Below are 23,810 nucleotides of genomic sequence, written 5' to 3' on the forward strand. Positions count from 1 at the left end.
GAGGTCGAGGCAATGAGAACGGGGTATCAGGAAGGCAATTATTCACCAAGGGGAGGAGGGGAGGAGTGTGGGAAAGCGTTAGGGTCGGTTCTGAAGCTCTGAGACTTTGGGCCGCCCCCCCGCCCCCCACCCACCCACCCACCCCACGCTCTCCGGGCTCCAGCCTTCTGCAGCCACCCTTTACGCAGCGGACACGGGAGAGTTAAGCCAATAAACACGTAAGCGCCGCTCCCTCCCCAATCGGCAAGATGCCTCTTAGGCTCTTGGCTGCATCGACAGCTTGCAACACTCGGCATCTTTTCTGGAGGCGCCTCCTTCAGCGGCTGCAGATGGTATCCGGCTGCGAGCTCGAGGCTCGCAATTGATTCTCCCCCTTGCCCACCTCGGGTCCACGGACGCACCTCTCCCTTCCCCTCCTCCCCTCGCGCTCCTGGGTCTGAGCCCAGCTCCCGATCGCCGGGCAGAGGCAGCAGTCGCGGCGGCGGAGGCTGAGCAGCAGCGCCCGCTCCCCGATTTGGGGAGAAGCGCGCATCCGGGGGAGCCGACCCCCCAGCTGCCTCCAGCGCCCCCCACTCTTTTGCAACCCCTAGCCCAGGGCTCCGAGGACCACCCCCCTCCCCAGGCGCCACCATGCTGGACCCTTCGTCCAGCGAAGAGGAATCGGATGAGATCGTGGAGGAGGAGAGCGGCAAGGAGGTTCTGGGCTCGGCCGCGTCCGGCGCGCGCCTGTCCCCCAGCCGCACCAGCGAGGGCTCGGGCGGCGGCGGCGGCGCCGGGCTCGGGGGTGGCGGCGGGGCCGGCGCCGGAGCCGGGGTGGGCGCCGGCGGCGGTGGGGGCAGCGGCGCGAGCAGCGGCGGCGGGGCCGGGGGGCTGCAGCCCAGCAGCCGCGCCGGGGGCGGCCGGCCCTCCAGCCCCAGCCCGTCGGTGGTGAGCGAGAAGGAGAAGGAGGAGTTGGAGCGGCTGCAGAAGGAGGAGGAAGAGAGGAAGAAGAGGCTGCAGCTCTACGTGTTCGTGATGCGCTGCATCGCCTACCCCTTCAACGCCAAGCAGCCCACCGACATGGCTCGCCGGCAGCAGAAGGTAGGTGCGCCCGGGAGGCCCGGGAGCTGCGCCGGGACGTCGGCAGGCGGGCGGGGCGAACAATGGGAGCTGGCGGCGCAGCTGGCGAGGAGGAGCAGGAGCTGGAGCAGGAGCAGGAGCAGGAGGAGGAGGAGGAGGAGGAGACCGCGCCCTGGGGAAGGGGCTACCAGGCCCCCTCTCCGCGCCCCGAGCGCGCCTAGACCTGCAGGGGACCAGCGGTGGGCCTGGACCTCGGCGCCGTGCGAGCCCACCTGGGAGCGCTGGGGCCACAGGCGGGCAGGTGCCGCGCTACGGCCCGGGAGGCGCGGGGAGTGACTTGCAGCCCGCGGCGCCCAGAGAGGCCTTGCTCGGCTGCCGGGCTCCCGGCACTCTCCAGCGGCGAGCGGCTGCGCTCAGCTCCGGGCCCGCCTTCCTGGGCGTGCGCTCGGCGGGCGGGGGCACCCGGCAGGTGGGGGCACCCTCGGCCCGCGCAGCCGAGAGAGCCGCAGGGGCAGGCGGGAGAAAGCCAGCCGGGAAGGCGAAGCTTCCAGGCTCGCTGCGAAGGGCGCCCTCCTCCCCTCGTCGGGGTCAGCTGATCCCCACTAGGGTCGTCTAAGGGTCCCCGGGCGCCGCTCCCCGCTCGGGCTGATGCGCCCCTCCCCCCCGCACCCCATTCCTCATCCCCTTCCTCCTTGACCCCGGAGCCAGGGCACTCCCTCCGCTCCCTCGGCCGGGGTCAGCTGCTCCGCCTTCCTCCCTCTGACCCTCTTCCCTTCCCAAGGTGACTTCGCCGCCACCTTCTGGCTCTCCGAGGCCCTCCAAGCCCAGCCGCTTTGGGCTTGATAAAGTGCAGCTGCAAAAAGCTTCGCAATTACACGCATCAAAAGCTTTTTGTGTCTGAGGCTGGGGCAAGGCTGAGGACTGCCTTTGATGTGGGGGAAAAAAAAAAAAAAAAAACCTGCCTATTTCTAAGAGCTGTTCTCCAGCCAGAGGAAGGAGGGGGAAGGTTCCTGCAGGATAGGGCAGTGGCGGGATCCTAAGAGGAGGTCAAGTCCCCGGTTGGAGTGAGTTAGTGAAGAAAGTCAGCATTCCGTGGCCTCTTTTAAGTGAATTTGCCAATTCTGTTTTGAAAGAATAGCCAGTGAAGCCCCCAGAGGGACAGTTTCTTAAAACAGTGAATTTCTTGGTTGCTATCACTGAAGACCGAATTCCATGTTGCTGTAGTAGTGTTAGGCTTTCCTGTATTCATCCACCCTTATCTTAAGTGAGCACAGCTTTCTCTGTTTGTTTTGCTTATACGTGTACACACACCACCCTGCACTGATGATTTATTTCAGCTATTGCAAGCTTGGTTACCAGTTTTATTAAAAATACAACTCATTTCCTGGTTAGGGAATAGCAGGTGGGCTACACCACTTTTTGCCCCTCCTCAGTGGCCCCTTGCTCTTTCAGCCTCTGTTGACTACAGTAGACAAAAGTATCCTCAGATCATTAAAAGTTTTTGGATTTTCTAGTAAGGTTGGGTGTTGGGTTTGTGTACAGGGCCTGATATTTCAAGATTCGGCTTAGAATTATGGTGATTGTGTCTTCAAAATCTATTAATAACAGCACCAAACAGAGATGTCCTATTCCTTTGGCAATGAAAACTGTCGTGCTTTAAAGGGAAAATATAAAACAAACTTTATCAGCCATAAGGCTCTAGAGCTCTGTCCTTTAAATAGAGGCTAAAATTCAGCACTGGAATAGGGAGAGAAATCCGTTCTCACAGTGGCCCATTTCTCCCTAAACAGAAACTTCAGTCACCTGAAAAGATCATCATGAGACTAAGTTTTTCTGGTCTGATGGCATGTTTTACCTGAATCGATTCAAAACTGTGGTTTTGAGGGGCAAGTGGGCTCAGTTTTTACACATGACCTTAACATCAAAGAGACTACAGGACGATTGATAACACTGGCATTTGGTCAAACTATTTTTAGTTATTGCAGCAAACTAGTGCTAAATGCATAGTGGAGCAAAGCTGCCTCAGGGCTGTTGGCTATACTGCGAAGCTGAATATCTCTCTCCTTATTACGAAAGAAAACAACCTTTCCCTTTCTGTACCTTTAAGTTTTTAATGTCTTTCTGGAAAAGAATGTTCTACTATCTTTCTCCCAAGTTGAAAGCTTGGAACTTTGATGTATTTTTTTTTTTCAATGGGCAAGCACTGAAAGTGACAGAAATGTTTGCATAAACATTGTGGTTAAATTTAAGTCTAACCAATAAGATTGATAGACCAAAATTAGTCTTGAAGAAATATAAACTGGCTGTAAACTATACACAAATTTATAGTACAATAGAAATGAATTAATTAGAAACAGCTAGAGGAAAAATGATGTATATGAAGGAATAGAGTGACATGGAGGGAGTCAGAAGACTGCCTGTGAAAAAGTCACTGCATTGGGAAAGAGAAGAGTACGTATTGTCAAATCATCATGCTGTTCACCTTAAACTTACACAATCTTGTATGCCCATTATACCCCAACAAACCTGAAGAAAATATAATATTGTGCCGAGTATAATACACTTTATGAAACTAAATGGTTATGCCATAACACTAGCTGCAGTTTTTCAAGAACCTGCTATGTGCAAGGCTCTTCATGTAGAACATTTTTTAAAAATAAGCTTTATTTTTTAGAAGAGTTTTAGATTTACTGAAAAATTGAGAAAATAGTACAGGGAGTTCCCATATGCTCCTGTCCAGTTTCCCCTATTAATATCTTCTAATAGTATGGTACATTATTAAAGAGCTAATATTGATATATAGTTAACCAAAATAGGTAGTTTATTGAAATTTCCTTAGTTATTACAGTTGTTGTTTTTTTGTTCTTTGATCATTTTAAATTCTCCTAGCTCTAACAATGTAGGAATTACCATCTTAATTTTCAGAAGAGAAAACAGACTCAGAAGGTTTTATAATTTGCCTAAAGCACTACTTAGGAGAACAATTGGAAACTGAGACATGGGATATTCTGATTTCAAATTCTGTCTTCTTTTTAATATGTGACACTGGCCAGAAATATTCTAGAGAGAAAAATAGAGTCCCAGCATCCTGACAGCATGTCAGGTATAATCCGCCCCCCTCCACCCCCACCCCCCCAACACACACACAGGGTTTCTTCTCTTTGAGTTGAGAGAGCTCTGCATCTTTCCTTTCAGTACCTATCAAAAAATCAACACAGGTAAAATGGACGTTTAGGTATTAACCTCATAAAAAGCATGAAGGAAAGAGATGGGCTATTAGCTGGTAAATCACAACACCAGACTTGTCAGGCTTTCTGTGTGATTGAAGCTGAAGCTTGAAAAATAATAAATAAATAAATAAATAAATAAATAAAAAGTATTTTAACCAAGAAGAACAATTAGAAAGGATTGGAGGGAGGAGGTACCATTACTGGATCATTTTGTTAGTTAATTTTTTTGATTCCACCTTTCCTGGGGAAAAGAACATCTGGTCATTCATTAATCTTCCATTTAAAAGAAGGGACTTCAGACTGTGTGAAAACATATATTATCATTTACAGGTATACCTTTCTTGTATTGCAGTGAATCTAAATATAAAATGCTAGTAGTGATAATGAATAGGCAAAACAAATATCTAGCCTTCAGACTATCACAGTATATGTTTCAGCTGCTCATAAACGACAATTTGAAAAACGATCTGTGCTTTTAGTTTTCCTCTTTTGTCATAATGGTAAAGTGAATTACCTAGAAGTTGGCATGGCAAAGCTGTGCCATATGTTTCTCAATTATGTAGTAACGGCGATGAGTGGCTACCTCAAGTGAACTAGCTACTTATAGATGTTACGGAGGGAATGTGAAAGTAGACACTATAAACAATACTGTGTAATATTTAGATTGACGTGACCAATCTTTTAATTGGTTAGGAATTACAATGTCTGGATTATAAATGAATATGCGTGCATATATACTTTTGTGTAGCTCTATGTCTGTGTGTATGTATATGATGAGGGACAGGGGTAATCCTGAAATCATGTTTCTTTTATATGAACTCCTATTTCATTCAAGAGGACTGTATGTGTAGACCAAATGTGTTGTAAATTCAAGCTACTCATTTCTCTGTGATTCACCTTATGTCTTGCCACGAAATTATGGCTAATGTTGAGTCACTGTTGAGCCATAGAAATTTTGCCTTTATTCATTCACTTATTTGACTCTGTGAATTGTGGTCATAGTTCAAAAGCCTATACCTTTCCTAAAATTTAAGACCTGGTCCTAGTTAACCATAGATGTGCATGAGTGTAGATATATATTTTAAATCCATAATAGTGGTTCATCCATTCAGATATGCTTTGAGATATTTGGGTTAGCTCTACTATTCAGAATTCTTAAGAGCTGCCTTGTCAATGTAACATATGATTTGGATTTTTGAAAATAAGTGTTCTAACCTTTTGAGAGAATGAAATAGTTATTAAGCCAGGATTCCTTCAAAGAGAAATTGTTGCTCTCTCTTCATCAGAAAAAGAATTGAAATCTTTATATATGCTTTTTGGCATTTTCCTCCCAATCTCCTTGGTGCAATGGGCAGGAACTGTTTTGAACTACTACCAGCAGAGAAATCCTGAAGATGAAGAATACCAATATATATATATATATATATATATATATATATATATATATATATATATATATGAAGGCTCTTGCCTTATTACATTCTTGGAATATAGTCACGCTTCCCTAAAACTGGACTGAAGAACAAAGGAAATTAAATCCTTCATTCCTGAAGAATTGTACTGTGTATAGTGGTAAAAGTCAAATGATCTTTCCCCTACAAAAGCAAATTTAATATCCAATCATCGGCTATTGCATTAAAATATAATCAATGTTTGTGATTTGGGGCCAAGTTTCTAAACAGCTTAGGCTGTGTAGAATGATTAAGAGAGTTCTACTAACTTACAACTAAGTTTTAAAAAGATGACTAGTTACTCCTTGCACCAAGCACTCTCTCTCCCAGGCTTGGTTGCAGAACCAGAAGATACCTGTGAGATATGTCCCTGATTTGGGGAGCATATGTTCTAGTTTAGAAGTTAACATATACACCTGTCAAATAAGTTGAGAATAACAAAGTGTTTAATTGTAAGATGCTGGTTACAAATATTAAAGTATAGGGAAAGAGAGAGTGTGCATGCGTACACACAGGATTGGGTATAATAGTAGGGAAAATCTTCATGGAGGAAGTAGACTAGGGTTAGGTCTTAAAGGATTTGTATGATTTGTATCAGCCTAAGGAAAGACAGGTATCCCAGTCTAGAGAAGAGCATATGGTAGCAGTAATGTGGAAAGGAGCCATTTTTTGTGTGACAGTGGTAGTCCAATTCTTTTGGTTCCAAGTTACAAAAACCCAACTCAAGTTGACTAAATCAAAATGAAAACAAAGGGGATAGGAAAGATTTATTGGTGTACATAATAGAAAAATATCCAGTGCCAGGTGACTATAAGCATGGCTGGATCTAGAAGGTTCAAATAATTTCCTTGACAGGATGAAGAAAACTGGATGATGAAGAGAATGTGTGTGTGTGTGTGTGTGTATTGATATTTTTATTTATTTTATTTTTTTATTTTTAATTTTTTTAAACATTTTTATTTATTTATGACAGTCACAGAGAGAGAGGCAGGGACATAGACAGAGGGAGAAGCAAGCTCCATGCACCGAGAGCCCGACGTGGGATTCGATCCCGGGTCTCCAGGACCGCGCCCTGGGCCAAAGGCAGGCGCCAAACCACTGCGCCACCCAGGGATCCCGTATTGATATTTTTACATTCAAGATAAGGTAGTGTCTTCGAAGAATCTGAGACAAATCAAGTTAGAGTTCCTTTTGTCCAACTAAATTTTCAGATGAGGCGGTTAGATCTTAAAAGTTTATATGACTGCAAACTACATGAGAGCTTGTAAATTGTGACCTGTGAGCTAAAAGTGAACCACAGGTATATTCTGTTTTGTCTACAATACCGTTTCAGTTTTCAGTTGTCAACATTTAAAACTATGAACTTATTTCATCAAAAAATGTGTATTTCTGGCTTCTTTTATAACTGGAATATGTGTAAGTAGAGGTTGAGGCTGAGTTTTTATGGGCTTGCAAAAAGCAGTAGAAATAAGACTACCAAGCCATCACTTAAATAATGAAGTGTTGAACACTTTTAACTAAAATTATGCTTGTTCTAAGATGGATACCATATACATCTGGATGGTAGGACACTGATTCTTGCCAACACCATCTATTCTTGCCATTGTTGCACAGATATTGATGGTCTGACCCTGGCCCCTGTAACACATCCAACGAAGGATCTGGGATTTGGAACTCTGTGTTCCTTGTCTCTGGCAACAGTTTCCTTGTTAGGATCAGATTTAGTTTCTGCAGAATTGGAGAGCTGATGATCAGAATTACCTTGCTATTTTTTCATTTGTCAGTCCAAGAATGTGATAGAATTCCCTGGTATTAGCCGTAAAGAAGGGAGGATGAAGTCTGTAAATGGTTTGAAGTCTTGTCGTTGCACTTGACATATGATGGACAGTGAAGAACATTAGTTAGGAACATAGACTCAGAAACTTGAACCCCTGGGTTTGTTCCCTGGCTGTACCCTAAACAACTGCCTCTGTGATTTTGGGCAACTTATTTAACCTCTGTCTGACTCAATTTACTCATCAATAAAATGGAGATAGTAGTGGTACCTTCATCATTGGTTCTTATGAAAATCAAGTGAGATGATACACTAAAGCTTTTAGAACAGTGCCTGGCATGTGGTAAGTGCCGTTTAAGTGTTCTTATTATTGTTAAGTTGATAGGTGTTATTTTTATCTGTAAAAGGACTGAGAAAGTTAATATATGCAAAGTACTGACCATAGCAAGCCTTAGATTCATTATTGCTGTCATCATTGTGATCATGATCATTATTGACATGATAAGCAGACCTGGATAGCAGTGGTTACCATCGTAGCATCGTCTACAGAATAGATGGGGTTCAGGGTACAATATATCCCTATTTCTCTTTTACTGAAATACTTCACTAACTCTACAGGTCCCCAGTCTCCGATTCAAGACCCTGGTCAATTTTATAACCTGGTGACTATGTGACCTTGGGTACATTATCCAGTCTCTTTAAGTCTTAATGTCCTCACCAATTAAGTGGAGGAAAATAATATAGAGGATTGCAAGGGAAAAAAAAGTTAATTGCTTAACAAGTCCTTAATGTGGAGTAAATATTGAGCAAATGTTATCAGTAATAGTAATTCCTGCATTTTTGTCCACCAAATGTCACCATACTATTTCATACTACAATATCTTTGCTCATGCTATTCTTTATTATAGAATGTCTTACCTTTCTTCACCTGATTTGCTCTTGTTCATCCTTTAATTAAGTCAGGTGTTCTCTCTTTTGGGAAACTTTACCCAAATCTAAATCGTTTCTCAACTCCCTAGTCTATTTCTACATTACTCCCTGTATATTATATTTAAATTACTTTTTATTTGTATGCCTCTCTCCCACTAGACTGTAAGAACTCCAAAGACAGGCACCACATTTACTGTTCTTTGATCCCCCATTTTCTGAAAACAGTGGTTGGCACAATGTAGGTACTTGTAAACATTTAGACGTGAAATTGCACACTGATGTTTTCTTTCCTAGGGAGCTTCTAAAGAGAGGAAGTTAAAGAGTCTTGAATATAATTCACCTCTCTTTTAGGCACAACTTGTTTACTTTTATAAAAGTTTCCCCTGAAAAACATGAAAAGCATACCAATTGCTAAATGGTTTCAAAATAATTTATGTAGCAGAAACATACTATTGATTACTTCCTGGTTTAGCTTGTTTATACCAACAATGGATACATTTTGATATATTATGAAGAAGTGTCTTCTTTTAAAGACCATAAGTAATTATGAATTTCCTGAAATGACTGAATCACAATTGAATTTGAATCACTGTAGGACCTATTTAAGTAGCCAACCATTAAGTCAGAAAGAGCCAAAATGAGACCTGAATCTCCCTATTGGGTATATGTTCTTTTGTAGTTTTATTTGATTTAACCCTTTCTGAAGAAAAAAAAAAAAAAAAAGAATGGGCAGTCAACCACATGTTAGTAAAAGTTAGGCTTTTAAAATATTATCAGTCTCCATGTTGCCAAAGTTATATAATAGAATCTATAAGTTGCACATGTTTAAATACAAATATGCATCTCTCTACTTTTATTCTATCATGGAATTTGGGGACTATTTTCACTCTTATTGTAAGTTATCTAAAGTCTTTTCTGAGTGTATTAGAATATAAATAAATAATAACCATGGTGTTGTATACTGGATGCGATAATAATAGGATGAGTGTGAAGTATCTTTAAAAAGGTAAAACTGCTTAGGTATGGATTTTTCTGATGCTTTTCACTAGTCAAGGGGAAAATTATCTTTGCTAAGCCATTTGTTTCATTTTAAGAAGCAGGGAAAACGTTGAGAGTTTTGAAAAATAAATTGAATCATCAAACCTCCAAGTGTTCTAAGCTCCTGACCACTCTTCTAAAATTGAGAGAAATGGGGATGCCTGGATGGCTCAGAGGTTGAGCCCCGAGTCACTGGATCAAGTACCTGGATTGAGTTCTGCATCAGGCTCCCTGCAGGGAGCCTACTTCTCTCTCTGTCTCTGCCCCTCTCTCTCTATGTCTCTCATGAATAAATAAATAACATCTTAAAAAGAAATAAAATAGAGAGAAATGGAGTAATCCGATAATGTATTGGTGTTCTTTCAGCAGCCCATGTGGTGTTTCTCATGATCACTTCCATGCAGCAGGAAAATTATAAAATCCTTTGGAGTTAACGTGTTTTGTTTTGTTTTGTTTTTTTAAGATTTTATTTATTCATTCATGAGAGAGACAGAGAGAGAGAGATAGAGGCAGAGACAGACAGAGAAGCAGGCTCCCCGCAGCGAGTCCAATGTGGAACTGGATCCTGGGATTCCAGGATCACACCCTGGGCCAAAGGCAGGCACTCAACTGCTGAGCCACCCAGGTGCCCCTGGGGTTAACATTAAAAAAAAAAAATCCCTAAATGTTCCAAGAGCATAGACCCTCCAGGGGCTGTAGTGCTTTGAAAAAGACAATAGTATTTTGGCAAACATGCAGAGTGGTACCGGGAATCTACTATGCCACTAAAGAAAGCAAAGAAAAAAACATTGAAAATTCTTGCAAATAATTGTGCCTTCTGTTGCCCATGCAGAAAAACAGCCTTTTGGTGTGGATGGTAGGCATAGAGTTGTTTAAGCAAATGAGTTAAAATTTATCTTGAACATCGACTTTGGTGATTTTTCTGACAAGTACAGCAACTGTTGTCTATAAGGCAGCGTGTCATAACATACTGTGTTCAAAACATTTCTTGAGGGCTCTTCCATATTCAATTTTTGTTTGTTATACATCATCAAACAACATTGTTTTGAGCTACTTCTACATACAAGAAAATCACTAAAATCCTGGAGGCAAAATATGCAAAGACATTTTAGGCAGCCTTTCTGATCTCTAAGAACCTATCAACCTGATTGAGAAGTTGAGATGTACCAATCTAGAATGTTAACTTATAGTGTAAGGCAGGATGTAGTAAGTGTCTCAATCTTAAATATTGGTGTGTCTCTATCCTTGGCCTTTATTACGGGTTGATTGTGTCCCCCACCCCACCTCCCAAAATTTGTGTCAAAATCCTAATCCTCAGAATACGACCTTAGATCCTAGAAATAGGATCTTTGAGGATGATAATAGTTAGATGAGGTCCTTCAAGGTCCTAATCCATTATGACTATGTCCTTATTGAAACGGAAAATTTCAACATAGGGACACACAGACAGAGGGAAAACACTATGTGAAGGGGAAGGCAGAGATTAAAGTAATGCTTCTACAAGCAAGGAACAATAAAGATTGCCGGAAAATCACCAGCAGCTAGGAGAGAGTCATGGAATATATTTTTGGTAGTCTCAGAAGGAGCCAGCCCTGCTCTTTGATCTTGAATTTCTAGCCTCCAGAGCTGTGAGACAATAAATTTCTGTTTAAGCTAACTACTTTGCAGTACTTTTTATGGCAGCCCTACCAATCTACTATAGCGCGCTTCTCTATATCATCTCTCTGGGTCACTTCACCATTTATGATGGCTTTAGCTGCTAACATCCATATACTTCCCATTCTTAGATCTTTGGCTCAAATGTGGATCCCTGGATGGCTCCGCGGTTTAGCACCTGCCTGCAGCCCAGGGCGTGGTCCTGGGGTCCCGGGATCCAGTCCCACATCGGGACCCCTGCGTGGAGCCTGCTTCTCCCTCTGTCTGTGTCTCTGCCTCTCTCTGTCTCCCATGAATAAATAAATAAAATGTTAAAAAAAAAAAACATACATCAGGGCTGCTGAGTGTGGGCTCAGCCTGGTTCGAATCAGTGAATGCTTCATCAAGGGTCTACAATGAAATAAGGAACTTGCATTAGAATGTAAGTTAACTCCCTGCTCTCTTCAAAAAAGTGTTGCTATGAAAAAAAAAATTGTCAGCTGAATTGAACAGCTTAGTAATGAGATTGATGTAATTTCTGGTACTAATATTTTATCTTGGTTAAGGACCAATAACTAGGAGTTCATGGATGGCACAGGTCTACAGACTACACTTGGAAGAACATTAACTTTCATGCTATCTCCCATGGGATGTCTTTAGATCACTCAACAGAATTTCTCACCAAGTCTCTTTCCCCTTTACTTTCTAATTTAGTGAATATCGTAGTGGTGCTACTATATAACCAAGCTGTTCAAGACAGTAGTGCACAACTCAGCTTCAAATCTTCACTGTTGCTCATTCTCACCACCAAAGGCCTCACAAATCCGTTGATAATTTTCTTTTATTTTTATTTATTTATTTATTTATTTATTTATTTATTTATTTATTTATTGATAATTTTCTTTAGCAAGTTTTTTATCTCTTTCTCCTCCTCTTCATCTTCATTACTGGTACCCTGCTTTGGGTCCTCATGATTGCTTGTGTGGACTTTCGTAATGACCTTCTAACTCTTCTCTCTGCCTCCTTTCTTGCCCATATCCATTCAAATACCAGGGTGATCATTCTGCAGTACAGACCAAACAGGACCTTTCTTTACTCAGAATTCTTTGCTGCTTTCTGTTTCTTGCTACTTGGACAGGATAACTCTAAACTCTTTTGCATGGCCTCAATGGATTCTCTCTCCCTAGCCAGGCTGTACTCCTATAATCCTGTACACATCATTGGCTTTAGGCTATTAAACCACTTAGCATCCCTGCACTGTTTCATGCTCTTTTGTGCCACAGTGTCTTTACACATGCTGTTCCTCCTGCTTGCAAAGCCCTCCCCTCCTTGCCTGTTATCACTCTCCTAGGTGGATGATGGTAGCCAGTCATTATAAAGACCAGGAATAAATAATGACTATGGGAGGTTTATTCTCTATTGTCACTGCTATGTCAATTTATAAGCCTCATCTCCTTTATTTTTTTTTTAAGATTTTATTTATTAATTCATGAGAGACACACAGAGAGAGGCAGAGACACAGGCAGAGGGAGGAGAAGCAGGCTCCATGCAGGTGCCTGATGGTGGGACTCGATCCTGGAATTCTGGGATCATGCCCTGAGCCAAAGGCAAATGCTCAACCACTGAACCACCCAGGTGTCCCAAGCCTCATCTCCTTTAATCTTTATGGTAACTCTGTAAGATAAGTATTAATCATATTGATCCTACAGATTAGAATACAAAGAGGAAGGAGTTAGGGATGCCTGGGTGGCTCAGCGGTTGAGCATCTGCCTTTGGCTCAGGACATGATCCCAGAATTCCAGGATCGAGTCCCACATCAGGCTCCTGCATGGAGCCTGCTTCTCCTCCCTCTGCCTGTGTCTCTGCCTCTCTCTCTCTCTCTGTGTGTGTGTGTCTCTCATGAATTAATAAATAAAATCTTTTTTAAAAAGGCAAAGGAGTTAAGATACTTGTTTTAGGTCACACATTTAGTAAGTGGTAGAGAGGGGTTAGGGTCCACGTGGTCTGACTCTAACCTGCTGTCTTAACCATATGCTGTATTAACTATATTGGACCATTGAGCACATCTTACTTCAATGTATATTTGTTTTTTGCTCCTGACACTGCAGACCTAATTTCATTTAGTATCCTCTGGTGTCTGGTAGATAGTGTATACACCTGTAGGTACTTAATAGATTGTTGATACAGAGCTCATGATTATTGAATTCATGATTATTTAGGGAACAGTAATAAATATTCCTTACCATTTATAGCATGTTCACTGAAATTATCTCATTTCTTCTTTAAAATGTTCTTGAACAGTGAGGAAGGTATTCTAGGTGCCTGTTTTGTGGCGAGCAAAGTGAAATATGAGGAGGTCCCATTGGCTAGACAAAACTATAGGATAGCACCCTTGGCCCCTTGAATGCATCTAGGGCTCTCACCACTGTGCTGTCAGTCTTGGGTTCACACTAATTATGGTGGAGGCCATTGCAGATTTGAAAGGTCCACCCCACTTCAGAGCAAACTTATTAAAATGTACCTCACATCCATTTATTTTTGTACTGTTAAAAAAAAGGAAGGATTTTTTTTTCAATCTTACTTTTAAAACCATTGGTCTATATAACTTGGTTAATAAATGACTATGATTTCTTAGGAATCATGGTGCATTTACAGAAATCCTTGCAAACTGAAAAACCAACCATACCAATTGTTTTCAAATGTAGTGATATGAGAACTATATTTGACAATTAATGAAGTTGGCATGTTTGGAAGTCATTTACCTGAACATTTTTTTCATTTTGATTTTTCAGCTTATTTTTACATACTGGAGACAATACATTTTATATAAGGTTTCAGACATTTCTTCATATTCCTGGGGAGTTTCAAGACCCTGGTAGCCATGCTTTTGTTGCTTCACAAATAAATAGCCTTGTCCAGGCTTAATGGAGGAAGTGGCATTTGAATTAAGCCTCCAGCTGACTGAGAAGATCAAAGGACAGTGATGTGATATATTTTGGAGGGAAGGAAAGATACTTCCAAGTATTCAGAGGTGAGGTAATGCAAAACAAGTTTGAAGACCTCTGATCAAATATGATTGAATAAGGCCCCAATGTTGGTGATAAAATAAATAAAAATAAAGCTTTGGTCATGATTATGGATGTCCTTCAACACCAGCATACAGACATTGAGGGAACAGGGGGGCTGCATTCATTCATTCATTCCTCTCTCTCTGCTACATTTGTCATCTTCTTGACTTATTTATTTTATAACTGAAGTTTATACCTTTTAATCTCCTTCACCTATTTTGTTCATCCACATATCCCTTCCCCCTGGCAACCACCAGTTTATTCTCTGTATTTATGAGTATATTTGTGTTCTCTGGTTTTTTTTTTTTTTTAAGATTCTACCATAAGTGAAATCACATGGTATTTGTCTTTCTCTGCCTCGACTTATTTCACTTAGCATGATACAATGTAGGTCTATCTATGGTCTTGCAACTGGCGAAGTCTCATTATTTTTTAAGGCTGAGTAATATCCCAATATATGTATGTATGTATGTATATATTTATATATGTACCTCACATAAATATATATATCTGACATATATAGGTATATATATATATATATATATATATATATATATATATATATAAAACATCTTTTAATTTATGAGTGGACACTTAGGTTGTTTTCATATCTTGACTATTGTAAATAATGCTGCAATGAATATGGAATGCATACACCTTTTCAAATTAGTGTTTTCAGATTCTTTGGATAAATAGTAGTAGAATTACTAGATTATATAGTAGTTCTATTTTTAGTTTTTTGAGGAACCTCCATTCTGTTTTCCACATGGTTGCATCTATTTACATTCCTACCCACAGTGCATCAGTGTTCTCTCTCCTCCACATCTTGCCAACACTTATTATTTCTTCTCTTTTTGATACTAGGCATTTTGCCTGGTGTGAGGTGATATCTCATTTGTGGTTTTGATTTGCATTTCCCTGATGATTAGTGATGCTGAACATCTTTCTGTGTATCTGTTGGCCATCTGTGTGTATTCCTTGGAAAAATGTCTATTCAGGTCCTCTGCCCATTTTTTTTTTATTGGAGTATTTGCTTTTTTGGTTTTGAGTTGCATAAATTCTTTATATATTAACCTTTATATATTAACCTTGTATCAGTATATCATTTGCAAATATCTTCTCCCATTCAGTAGGTTGCCTTTTTATTTTGTGGATGGTTTTCTTTGTCACACAGATGGGTGATTCTATAGGCAGCGAAGAACCGCTGAAGAATTCTAAGCAGAGCTGAAACATGATCATTGTAATATTTTAAGAAGACTAGTTTAAGCAAAGTGTGGAAAGCATGGATAAGGGAGAAAGGAGGAGTGTAAATGTCTTCACACTGTGAGAGAAGGTCACAAATAAGGCTTGAACATTTAATCCAGCACAGATCATTTTTATTTTTTTTAATTTTAATTTTTTAAAGATTTTATTTATTTATTCATGAGAGACACAAAGAGAATCAGAGACAAAGGCAGAGGGAAAAGCAGGCTCCATGCAAGAAGCCCGACGCGGGACTCAATCCTGGGTCTCCAGGATGACACCCTGGGCTGAAGGTGGCGCTAAACTGCTGAGCCACCCGGGCTGCCCCACAGATCATTTTTAGTGTTCTGGGGAAGTTTGTAGAAAATCTCAGAAAATTAATGCCTATATGTGGAAGTGTCTTGAATCATTAGTTCAGAAGCACTTCATTAAAACAACTGTTGATTACTGCCTTCTTTTTATTAATTTTTACGTATTTGTCATAAATGTTCATTTCTCTTCCCATATATCTTAAATATGTGAAACAAATTGCCTGCCCTTTAACTTATATTTAATTTTATGACCAATATTCTTATGCCTTCCTATGGAGGTGCAAAAGCACTTTTGCATAACATTATGAAGAACATAAAGACTCTTGGACAAAGATCATAGTAAACCTGGTGTAATTTCAGAAAACATACACATGATTCCATTTCCGGTTCCACCTGACCTTGAGGGTTCAAATGGAGCTTAAGCTGGCCCCAAGAGGGCATGAGCCCCACAGTAAGCTCAGGTTCAGATCAAGCCCACAGAAGGACAGAGGAGGAGGCCTGGCTTGTGGCTTTTCTGGAGAGAAATTTCAAAAGAGTACCCAAACAGACTAGAAGAGAATCTTGAATTTGTCCTTCCTACCATATAATTCTATCCTAAAACCTGACCTAGATTTTCATAGGCAATCAGGGGATAAGAAATATTCATACTCTCTGTCCTTCATCACGCCTCAAGTGGGAAGATTCTGATCTAAGTGGTAATGTTTGAGAGAAGTTATTGGGCTATGTTTATTAATGGTCTGAGTCTCTCACATTGAAAGGGAAGTAGGCAGTTTCCAATAGTCCCTCTTTTTGCACATTCTTAGGTGCCATCATCTTTTCTTTTATCTGTTCATAGAGATGATAAGATTTGCATGTGGACACAGGCAGTAGAGAAAGGTAACATGCTGCGGTTTTGTCTTCTAAGGTTCTAACAATAAGGAGAGAACTTATTTTTTATTTGACATTGTTATCCACGTGTATAGTTCTCTGAGAAGATAGGTGATTTTGGTCTAAGATAAGATTCAGGTATTCTTGGGTGTCAAGGTCATTATATCATCTCAAATTCTTCAAAACACCACATCAATTGTCAGAGGGTCACAGCTGGTGTCCTGGAGGAAGGCTGCACTGTGGCTGAGGAACAGATAGAATCTGTACATGAGGAGGCAGGAGAGTAGGTATTCTAGTATAAGCAAAGTCACAGAAGCCACACAAAGCCAGATCAAAGTGCACTCACAAGGCATAAGATTGGAAAGTTAGCTTGGGACCAGGTACTGGTAAATATTGAATGCTATTGAATTTTGTCTAATGCCCTGTATTTCGTAGGTAGTCGGGAGCCTCTGAAAATGATTGGTACTCCAGTAGCTCCAATGGAAATAGCACTGAACTGAGGCATAGGACCCATCAAAGATAATGCAGACATCTGGCTGATTGCCAGATAGGGAGTGAATGGCCTTGACCTTGTCTTCAAGTGATGTGTTTTCCTGTAAGGCATTTTGAGGCTTCAAAGTTTCCAAAGAATATTGTCAACACAAGCAGAATGTCTTATTTGCAAAGGACATGATTTGCTCTAGCATTTTTCTATGGCCAAGTTAGAAATAACTTCCTATGAGCTTTGACAACGACTCCACATCATTTGCCACCTTTTCTTGTTTGCCTGGCTAGGGAGAAAAGAAAAGAATTTCTGTCTACTATCTACTTTTCTCAGGCAGCCTATATGCTGCTGTGTATTATGATTCAGCATTATAGACCTTCAAAGTGAACACACATAGGTTAAGATTTGTAGTTGTTTTAATTAATCAGAAATACATTTCCCACCCACCTATCTCCCTGAAGCAGCAGTTCTAAACAATTGTGGATCTGCTATTTAGTCCAATGAGCTTTTCACATTTTTCCTTTAATTTCTGTGTACTGAGAGCTCAAAGCTATCTTTTAGTCAATATTCAATTAGGATTTGAGTCAGAAGGCTGTGTTGAGCTCTTACAGAGGAACATAAGTTAGTCATTTGCTCTCACCACTTTTCACTAAAGAAATATAGGTTTGCTGTAGCATGAATTAAATATTATACCCAATTAAATATGTTTTCTTCCTTATGAACTAGCAATAAATGACATTGTTGGAAATTTAACATTATGCATATTGTAAACACCAAAATATAGGGAGATTTATGATCTACCACATTTCCTTCTCCACTCATAGTTAGAACTCTGCATTTCTGTTGGGTACTTATCCAAATGCTTTCATATAAGGCTTTCTCTAATCATTATCCTTTGGCATATTCTTTTGTTTCCAGCACAATATATTACTTAATACTATTTTTCTCATTGAGCTGCATTATCAGAACAAAAATAATTCACTCATAGGATTAAAAAATCCAAAGGAAAAGGGCAGCCCAGGAGGTTCAGCCTTTTAGCGCCGCCTTCAGCCCAGGACCTGATCCTGGAGACCCAGGGTCGAGTCCCATGTCAGGCACCCTGCATGGAGCCTGCTTCTCCCTCTGCCTCTCTCTCTCTCTGTCTCTCATGAATAAATAAATAAATAATTAAAAAAAAAATCCAAAGGTTTTCTACAGATAAAATAGCAACAAAGATATTTATAGAATGCAGTATTTATTTATTTTTAAAAACTTTATTTATTCATAAGAGACACAGAGAGACAGAGATATAGGCAGAGGGAAGAGAGGCAGGCTCCATGCAGAGAGCCTGAAGTGGGACTCGATCCTGGGATTCTGGGATCAAGCCCTGAGCCAAAGGCAGACGCGCAACCTCTGAGCCACTCGGGCGTCTCCTATTTGTTTATTTACACCAAGTTTATCTGTCTACTTTGAAATGCCTTTGGGATCTTTGGAGACAACAGCAATATGAGACATATATGCTAAGTTGAATGAAAATTTTCACTTGTTCCATGACCCCAAAGTCATGTAAGCAACAGATATTACTAAAGTAATGTGGATAATCTACAGGATTATCTATTGAATTTAATGCATAAAGCCAGCCAATTGAGAGGATTCAAATGAAACTTTCAATTGTACCTTATAAATATTAAAAAATCTGCTTATCCTATGCAGTGGACTCTTGGTTATTTACCTGTTATTCATTCCCCATTTTCAAATAGAATTACAGTTTTGGGGGTTTTTTGTTTGTTTTGTTTTCAGATAATTTTTTCCTCACCCCAGCTTCAGAAATAGATGCAGATTAGTGCAAGCCCATCAGAAATGACACTGTACTGGAAATACCACTAGCTCATGGGTGACCATGTGACCTAAATTGATCCAATCAGACTGAAGGGAAGGACTTAAATTTTATGTTTGGGGGAAAAGTTTTACCTCTCGTCTCCTGATGGACATACCAAGAAAGCACATGCTGTCATGGTTATTAGCAGCCATCCTAGAACCATTAGGAGATACAATTTTGAAGCCAGGACTGAAGATAATGCGATAGTTGAGATATGGAAATGACTTGAGTTTGTGGTGGCAATATTGGGCCACAACATTCAGGCAGAATTAGAGTCCACCTTTCATACTGATTTTTAAGAATGTAGTAAATCCCTCCCTTGTGTAAGTCAATTTCGAATTGTAATTTTCCTTACTTTTACTCCAAACTAAAAAAGTAAGGTAAATTCAATGAAATAATTCCTCCTCACTCTGACTTAAATAGGATATTTTACATATTTTTCTGTAAATAAAAATAAAACATTGCAAAAAATCAAATAATATGGAAATATAAGTAAAATTTAAAGTAATCCACTAATCCCACCATCCAGAGATATACATCTTACACATAAAACATATTTATATTATCTACCTAGGTATATACTTTTGCATAAAAGTAATAATCTTGTACATATTGTTTTATAAGCTGCTTTTTTGCACAGCAGTATATAATGGAAATATTTTCATGTCAGTAAATATAAAAATGTCTCCTCCTAAATAGCTTGTAGCAATCTAACATATGGATGAACCATAATTTATTCAACCCGTTATATATTGATTTCTGTTTCTTACTACCATTTGCATTCCACAGTGAGCATCTTTGTGTAGATATATTTCTACAATTTTTCCAAATTTCCACATTCATCAAGTGTGTATGCCCTTGATATAAAAAGTATCTTTATTTAAAATTTTGTTACCAGTTCCCAAAGCAAATGTAAATATTTATATTCCCACTAGTGGGGCATGAGTATGTCTCGTTCCTCATGTTAAAACTGGACATCTTTAGGACATCTTGGTGGCTCAGTCCATTGATTTCTTGATTTTGGCTCAGGTCTTGGTCTCAGGGTTGTGAGATTGAGCCCTGAGTTAGGCTTTGCTCTAAGCATCAAGTCTGCCTGAGACTCTCTCTCCTTCTCCCTCTGCTTCTACCCCGTGCTTATGCGTATGTGTGTCTGTGCTCTCTCTCTCTTTCTCATAAATAGATGATAGATAGATAGATAGATAGATAGATAGATAGATAGATAGATAGAACTGGATATCTTTTTTTTCTTCAGCTTTGGCAACCTGATGAGTAATTTTTTGAATTCTCTATTTTTATTTCCTTTTGATGTGTTTATTGCCTCTTTATATTTTGTCTTTACAAATTCCCTGCTACCTTCTATCCATTTTTCTGTTAATTTTTTGTTTTTAAGAGCTCATTCTATTTTCTGCTATTAACATTTTGTAATAAGTTTGAAATTTACGTTTTGTCCTGTTGGATCTTTTTTATGTTTGTTACATTAGCAGCCTATTTCACTTTAGCTGAACAGATTTCTTAATATAGTGAAATCTAGCCATTTTCCTTCTTTATGGTTTCTGAGTTTCATGTAATGACATATCTTTTTCACCCAAGGATTATGAAACTGTTCATACACATTTTCTTCTACTTAATGGCTTCATTTTTGACTCATAAGAAATTTTTTATGGTGCAATGAATGAAGTATTTGAAACCAACTTTTCTTTTCAAGCAACTGGTCAGTTGCCTCAACATCATAGATGAAATAATCCATTTGCTCTCCCATTAAGTCCCTCCTTATCAAATACACTAGATTCTTATTAATATATGGGGCTTTTTAAAAATTTATTTATTTATTTTTAGTTCTGGGTAGAAAGCCATTAACCTACTTTTCCTTTCTGTGCCATAACCACTATGATTTCATTACTGTAGCTTTATGATAGATTTTAGGATATATTAATAAAAAAACTTTATTACATTACTGCAAAATATCCTTGATCCTTCTTGAATTTTTTATCCTTTGGGAAAATATTTGTTAATGATTCTGTCACTTTGAAAATAAAAAGTCACTTGGATTTTGATTGAAATTCTATCACATCTATAGATTAATGTAGGGAAAGCTAATACATGTATGATATTGAGTAATTGTAAGAACTAAGAATATCTTGGCATTAGTTCAAATATTTTTGATGTGTTTCAATTTGTTTTTGTAGTTTTAAACATATATATCCTAAACATTTATTGTTAAAGTTAAGTTAACAATAACATTGTTAACTATAACATTTATTAGGTGAGTACCCTTACCTGACTCCCTGCATTAACCAAAACTCTCCATTCCCTCTGCAAAGCATCAGTGCTCAGGACCAATGGGTTACTACTCCCTAATATACCTGGCTATTTCTGCACCTCCTCAGCTGTGATATCTGCTCAACAAAAGTAACTGTGTTTCCCAAACCTGTTCAAAGTAGTTTCTGTAGTTATTGTAATTTCATAATTCTAATTAAATATTAAATAACACTGGATATGATTATGAAAACATGGGATAGTCTTTGTTTATATTGACCAAATTGATTGCCTTGGGACAATCCAATATTTTTTAAATATCACTAAGTTGTTTATGGGCAAAACTACCGTAACATTTTGGTTACAGGAAAAGTCATAAAAGTCTAAAGGTTTTTTGGTCAGATTTCCTCATAAGTTCTTTAATCTTTTTACTCCTTTATAAAGAAAGAAAACAGGCAATCATAGATCACATATAATGGGTATTAATGAGGATGTGGAACTTCAGTTAGTGAACCTATACCTAAAAGTCAAGGTTGTAATCAACACCAAAAAATTAGCAAACAAATAATTATAAATTTTAAGTAAAATTAGATGTTTGTTACTTTATATGTTATGACATTCTACTTCAACTATATTTTTAAATTAGTTCAACAAATACTATCCTGACTGCACTGGATAAGAAGACCTCGACAGTATTTTGCCTTTTTGTTGGCATGTACAAAAAATAAAATTTTTATATATATTTATTACTTGTTATTATTAGTTTTAAGCTATTTTTTGGTATTTTTTGGGAGTGAATTAAATCAAATTAAGGTAATAGTTTCGCTTTTTTTCCCCCATATGTTTATCTTTTCTCCTAATTTCATTGGTTAACATTGATTTCTCTGTTACTACCCATGGCAAGATAACATGGTGCTTACTCTTTTAGGTACATAAACTTTGAAAATTTTTAAATCAGGACAATTAATTTTATTATAGTTTTCTTTGAAAATAATTGAAACTTATATCTAGTGCAATTAAGTATCCTCCAAGAGAGGGGAGTCCAATTTTCATGCCGAGATGTATATTTATTTTGAAGAGGGCTCATTCTAAATAGCTTAGTCTAGACTAAAAGGTTTAAAGTATATTTAATAAATACTTCCACTTTTGAACCTTTAAAATAAAAATGTATAAAATATAAGAAGCAGTCAACTTTTTAAAAATCAAGAAATAAGCACCCCATCTTCATTTCAACTTCACTATTATTCATCTTTTTTAATGAAGAATTTGTCATGTACAAAGAGAAAAGGTTTTCAGGCTCAGGGTAGGAGCTTTATAGTGAAGAAGATAAGGAAAACGAAACACCATTTCAATAATGACTACACAGTCTCAGTCAACCAAAAGATACATGCAATCTTTTGCAAGCTAATCATTTCCTAACCTGGTGGTATTTCTCACTCACATTCATGTAGGAAAGCCTACATATAAAACCCCTAAGATAGCAAATAAAGTCTTCTTATTCTTCATATTCCTTGACAAGAAAGAATAGCCAATCCTATAGACATTTCCCAGAATGCCCTTTGTCATTAATGTGAGTCTTCCCTCAGAAATGTGTAATTTGAAGCTTAAGATTATACTTTTTATATTAGAAACTAGAATAAAATTCACTGCACCAAAAAAGATGAATGTTCCTGCCACTAGATACACTGATTGCTTGCTGTGACCTTCACAGGGCAAAGCTATGAAAGGAATGTACAGAGAGAAACTTATTGTTTTAAAAGGAATATTAGTGATTTTATTCTATCTGTACCAACTACAAAGATTCTATTTGTCAATTTGCATAATTTAAGAAGTGTGGAATTATAGGTTGGAGTAGTTGAAAAGCAAGTCATTTGAAAAACTTTATGAGGTGAGACTTTTGCAATTTAATTCACTTCAAAGCCCCCCCTGCCCCCTTTTAAAAAATAAACGACCTTCAATATCCTGAGATGCATGCCAATGGAGCATCTGCAGGTTGAGTATAAAATGATATTAAGAAAGAATTCAATCTTTCTTATCCTATATCTTATCCTATATATTTTAGATAGTTTCTCACAACATGTCACTCTTTTCATGACTCTGGGCCATAAATACTGGTAACAGTGTGATTGAATATGATGGAATCCATTTTGACTTGACCTGGTGTAATTATATTTTATTTTCTGAAGGTTTCTTTTTTAAAAAATTCTGCCTACAGAAAGAGGTGATAAAAGTGGCAGTGATGAGAGTGATGTTTTCTTGTTTGTTCTGTTCATTTAGGAATTCATTCCCTTTGTGCAAGATTAATACATCAAGTGCAAGATAAACCATTTGAACCATTGCTTAGGTAGGCTTCCTAGGGCTTGCAGTACTTTTATATATCACTGGAAAATTGGGGAAAAGATGCCAGAAGATATTATCAGTCCAATATTTTTTAAACATCATGTTAAATAAAGGAATAATTGAATATTGAAAAAATCAGTAATCCAGCTCTGATTTGACTTATTTTAAGTTTGTCATTATTTACTCATTTACTCAATGCTATGTAGACATATGAATAAGTAACCAAGATATGAAATGAGGAGTGGAAAAATGCCAGAAGGAAGAAAC

General features: G+C 38.8%; 1 protein-coding gene across 10 annotated transcripts in view; it reads left to right on the top strand.

The window, feature by feature from the left end:
• Positions 1-233: 233 nt before the first annotated feature.
• The window catches only part of CADPS (calcium dependent secretion activator), a 459,608-nt gene continuing 436,031 nt past the window's right edge, over positions 234-23,810 (top strand). For 4 of the 10 annotated variants that reach the window (XM_077858238.1, XM_077858239.1, XM_077858240.1 and 1 more), the window contains exon 1: positions 234-1,080. In XM_077858238.1, coding sequence (XP_077714364.1) covers positions 631-1,080 — 450 coding nt within the window. In that variant the 5' untranslated portion in view covers positions 234-630. The remainder of the gene's footprint in view (positions 1,081-23,810) is intronic. The other 6 variants (XM_077858234.1, XM_077858236.1, XM_077858235.1 and 3 more) reach the window with 2 other exon arrangements.

This window comes from Canis aureus, chromosome 19, assembly GCF_053574225.1.
Source record: "Canis aureus isolate CA01 chromosome 19, VMU_Caureus_v.1.0, whole genome shotgun sequence".
Classification (NCBI taxonomy): domain Eukaryota; kingdom Metazoa; phylum Chordata; class Mammalia; order Carnivora; family Canidae; genus Canis; species Canis aureus.